Here is a 4324-nt window from a genome sequence, read left to right as displayed (position 1 = left end):
CCTCTCAGCCTTCTCTTGCGGAGGCTGAATAGATCCAGTTTCTCTAGTCTCTCCTCGTAGGGCTTGGCCTGCAAGCCCTTAACCATACGAGTGGCCCTTCTCTGGACCCTCTCCAGGTTATCCGCATCCCTCTTGAAGTGCGGCGCCCAGAATTGCACGCAGTACTCCAACTGCGGCCTGACCAGCGCCCGATAGAGGGGAAGTATCACCTCCTTGATACATAGGTGGAGAGGTATTGTATTGTGAACAGCTAGCCTGGGGGCACATCTACACGTGCACATTTACTGCACAGTAACCAAAAATACTGTGCAGTATGGGTGTGTGCCTACATGTGCATGCCTGTACTGTGCAATAAATATGGTGATTTATGCCAATTTGAGCATAAATTTGGTACCTGCATCATGCAGGTATCAAATTTATTCCCAATTTAATTACTGTGCTGTAACGCACATGAAGATGCCTACTGCACCATAACACTGTGTGTGTTGACTGACTTGGGACTAAGTCAGTCCACACACCGTGTTAATGCACTTTAACGCCTGCACATGTAGACGCTGGCCTATTCCCGCTTACTGTGCACTAATTTGCTGCGCAGTAAATTTAAGCTGGCATAAATGTCACATATAACATGAAACATTTTCTCCAGTTGACGAGAAACTAGAAGATATACTAATATGCTAGATGGCCTAGTGCCATATTATTCAGTTTAAGATCAAAACAGAGACAAATATAACTCTATCAGAATGCACTCTAATATGCTAGGTTATATAGTCAATTTAAAAAGCACAACAATCTAGGCCAAAATAATCCAAAGATATTATTTTAGTAGTCTGTAGTCATTATAGTTAAATGTTCATCTCTTACTCAGATTCGTAAAATAAAAACTAACCTTTTTGACATTGCACCTAACACTTGTCAGTCATGTGCACACGTGAGTCAATGTGCACCCGAGTTTAATATGACCATGAGTTAAGGTTTTTAGCTAGAGCTAAAACAATGTTCAGGGCTGTGAAATAGAAGAAAGGCATTACCAGGAATGGCTAATAGCAAAATGACAGATGAAAGGATAACTGATTTTTGGAACATCAAGATCATTAAAGAAGGAGAAAGGGTCATTAACACCTATACAGTGGAGGGAGATTAGCAGGAATCAGGTAGATAATAATGAGTTGTGAAGTCAATTGACTCTTTCAGCACTGCCCGAATAGAAATGCCACTGCCCCTCCCAGGCAGTTGGGGTTAAAGTCTGGGGGGGACCACTGCACTCCCACCCCCCATCCACCCCCGCCCATCATTATTTCCACGTGGGAAGAAAAAACATTGTAACACTCAACAGTGCCAATGTGTCATCTGCCCAGGCCCTTTGCAATGCATTCGAATTGTGGGTATATTCAAAGCTGACATCCAAAGCCTTTCCCCACCCAGTACCACTGACACAGTCTGCTTCTGTTACCTCCTCATTGAAGGGAAGAGGTGGCACGGTGGGGTCCAAGCTGAATAACTCCTCACACAGAAGCGCCCTCATACACAGAGCGAGGCTGTCCACATCCCTCGCTATGGGCCCCACCATGAAACTAACTGGAAAAGAAACGTAGACGCCCACAATTTCAGGAAGCAAGACATAGGGAGCCTGATTCAGGGAGCACTGAAGTCATAAGGAAAACACCCGCCCATTTCCTTTGGGTGCATGTCAGATCACTGGTATCTAAGGACATTAAACCATCCCGGTTCGTGTCTAGAAAAGAGGCTTAGTCATGACACTCTGAGACTGGGAGCTGAGGTCCACAATTTGTTCCCCTCCCTGCTCCAGACCCTCTGGACATCCTGGCTTAACACAAATCAAGATACTGCATCTGAGTATACGCCATACTCCAAGATGAGGCTTATCCCTTCCATCCTGGGACATAAGAGGATGCTTGTAGGTGAATTTTCTATCTTAGGAGGAAGACAGCAACTCACCTGATCTCATGCCATCTATGGGACTGGCAAGACCCGAGATACTATAGAAAAAGGCAAATGCAAAACAAAACACATTCATGAAGTCAAACAGTGATGCGAAGAACATGCCAGAGGTCAAACTGTGAAGGGCAGGTGAAGTATCCCAAAGAGGTTGCTTGCTGCTAGAAGACTGTGGGAATGAGCTTGAGTACAGATGGCCTTCAGTTTGTGCAAGGATACCAATGACTTTCACTGCCCCTATGTCTTATTTTGAGACCTTCACGGCACTCCAGACCTTACCCACACAGTATATTTTCTGTCTCCTGATGGATCTGATGCAGTCAGTCATGGTTAGACGTTCTGACTACTAACCAGCTAGCAAGGTATATGTATTCAGGTCACCATCGAACTTGCATCTGACTTAAAACATTGCAGAAATACCGTCTGGAGTCTACGTGAAAAGGGAGTCAGAGCTTTCCTTGACTCCTAAATCATGACCAGGCTGTCTCCAGAGATCTCTGTTGCAGCTGCATACATTAATGGAGGTGAAATCCCAGCACTGGTGGAGAGAAAACTATCCTCTCTTAGCTTCCCTCCTGATGCATGTGTGTGAATACAGCAAGAACCAGTGCATCAGGCTGTTTTTAAATGGGTAGATTTAAAATCAGACATCACTACTGTGTCATGGCAGCGTGAGAGTGATGCTGTAGCCACGACAGCCCAGAAATGATGTGAGAGACAAGGATTATACAAAGGGTCCAATAAAAGATGTCACCCTAAAGTGACTTGATGAAGAACATCCTGCATTCAGGGGCTTGTCAACTCAATCCCAAATATACAAGTGGTCCAATGAAAAATATCACTCTGGAAATCCTTGCCTCTTGCACTTCACTGCTGGCCTGCTTGCTTGTAACCCCATACTAGCTGTTCCCAGGAAGGACTCAGATCTTGCCACGTACCTCAGCCTGTAGCCCGTCGGTTTGAACCCACACAGCCCGCAGAAGCTGGATGGCAGGCGGATGCTCCCAGCAACATCTGACCCAAAGCCCAGGATGGACCCTCCTCCTGCGATCAGTGCTCCCTCCCCTCCGGAGGAGCCGCCGGGGCTTTTCTTATGGTTGTGAGGATTCACTGTTTGGCCGAAGATGACGTTACTGCAGTCATAGCTGGGAGAGGTCCAAAGGGATAAGCTGGTTATTAGCATCTTTTGGGGTGTTTGTTCAATCACCCAGCAAAACAGGGCTTGGATCTTAGGGGAGACCTTGCCAGGACTGCTTGCAAACCTCTCTGACCTGCTCAACTATGCAGACCTGATAAAACCATCCATGCTGGGCAGGTCAAAGGGTAGAGGCCGGTCAAGAAGTAATCTCTGGGCCTTCCAGATTACAGCTCACTATGGGCTGCCCCAGGTACAGCAGCTGAACAGATAAGTCTTGTGGTCAAGAAGTCAAAAATCAAGGGTTGTGAAGGTCAGTCTGAGCTCAGAGGATCATCTCATCCTCACTAGGGAAGACTTGAGAACAAGTGTGGGCTTTACTTATTGAGGCCCCTTTTGCTAGGCTGGTGACTGCCTCTATGATCTAATGATATGAGTGGGCAGGAAGAGTTCAGTAACACCTGAATAAAGAGCGCCAAAGTCTTACTTGATCATGGACTGTGAAGTGTTGGTCTTCACAAACGGAATCGCTCCCTGCCTCTTTAAAACCTTGACTAATACACTGTCGTCTTCCTCCGGGGACCCGAGGTAATGGATCAAGCCGCAGGTGGAGACATGGCCCTGGGAAGCCAAGGGACATAGAGACATGGGCCACACGTCCTTTGGATCTGCTCCATTTTTACCATTTTAAAAGCACAAGCCATTAGGAGCATAGCACTGGGATGGATCAGGTGGGTCATTGTGTCCAATCCCGTGATAGCAGGAGCTATGTAAGGGACATTTCTCCAAAAGGGTTCACAAGAGTATTCACTCTGGCCTCCCCCAGCTACAGCCATAAAGTACCCCCAACAAACTGAGGATCTTTAGTACAAACCCCAAGAGCAGCAACAAAACCCTTACAATAAAGTAAAGGAAGAGCAGAGGGGGCCGGGGGGGGGGGGGGGGCAAGGGCACTGCCAATGCATTGGCTACTGCCAGGGTGGTGGATTTGTTAGGTTGAAATATGATGATGGCCCTTGTTGCAGAGGGCTGTACTCGTGGCTCCTGAAGTAGGCAAAAATCCCTCAAGAGTCCAAAGGGGAGAGGGAGGGGAAATCCTTCCTGACCACAAATCTGCTGATTGGTTTAATCTCTAAGAATAAGAGCAAGATCTACCCTGAGAGTTGTCTCATACTGTTTGGAGCACCATCACATTCAAGCCAATCTCTCACCTAGCCACAGCCAGTGTCT

At 46.9% G+C, this 4324-nt stretch overlaps 1 protein-coding gene across 1 annotated transcript in view; it reads right to left on the bottom strand.

Annotated features, from left to right (window-relative positions):
- Positions 1–4324, bottom strand: part of LOC102371616 (vitamin D3 hydroxylase-associated protein-like) — an 18282-nt gene that overhangs the window by 8524 nt on the left and 5434 nt on the right. The window contains exons 4-7 of the mRNA XM_006015821.3: positions 3582–3715; positions 2898–3104; positions 1960–2000; positions 1454–1578 (exon numbers count right to left, since the gene is read on the bottom strand). Of these exons, the coding sequence (XP_006015883.3) occupies positions 1454–1578; positions 1960–2000; positions 2898–3104; positions 3582–3715 (507 nt within the window). The remainder of the gene's footprint in view (positions 1–1453; positions 1579–1959; positions 2001–2897; positions 3105–3581; positions 3716–4324) is intronic.

Source organism: Alligator sinensis, unplaced genomic scaffold (assembly GCF_000455745.1).
Source record: "Alligator sinensis unplaced genomic scaffold, ASM45574v1 scaffold781_1, whole genome shotgun sequence".
Lineage (NCBI taxonomy): Eukaryota > Metazoa > Chordata > Crocodylia > Alligatoridae > Alligator > Alligator sinensis.
This window is presented reverse-complemented; position numbering and strand designations above follow the sequence as displayed.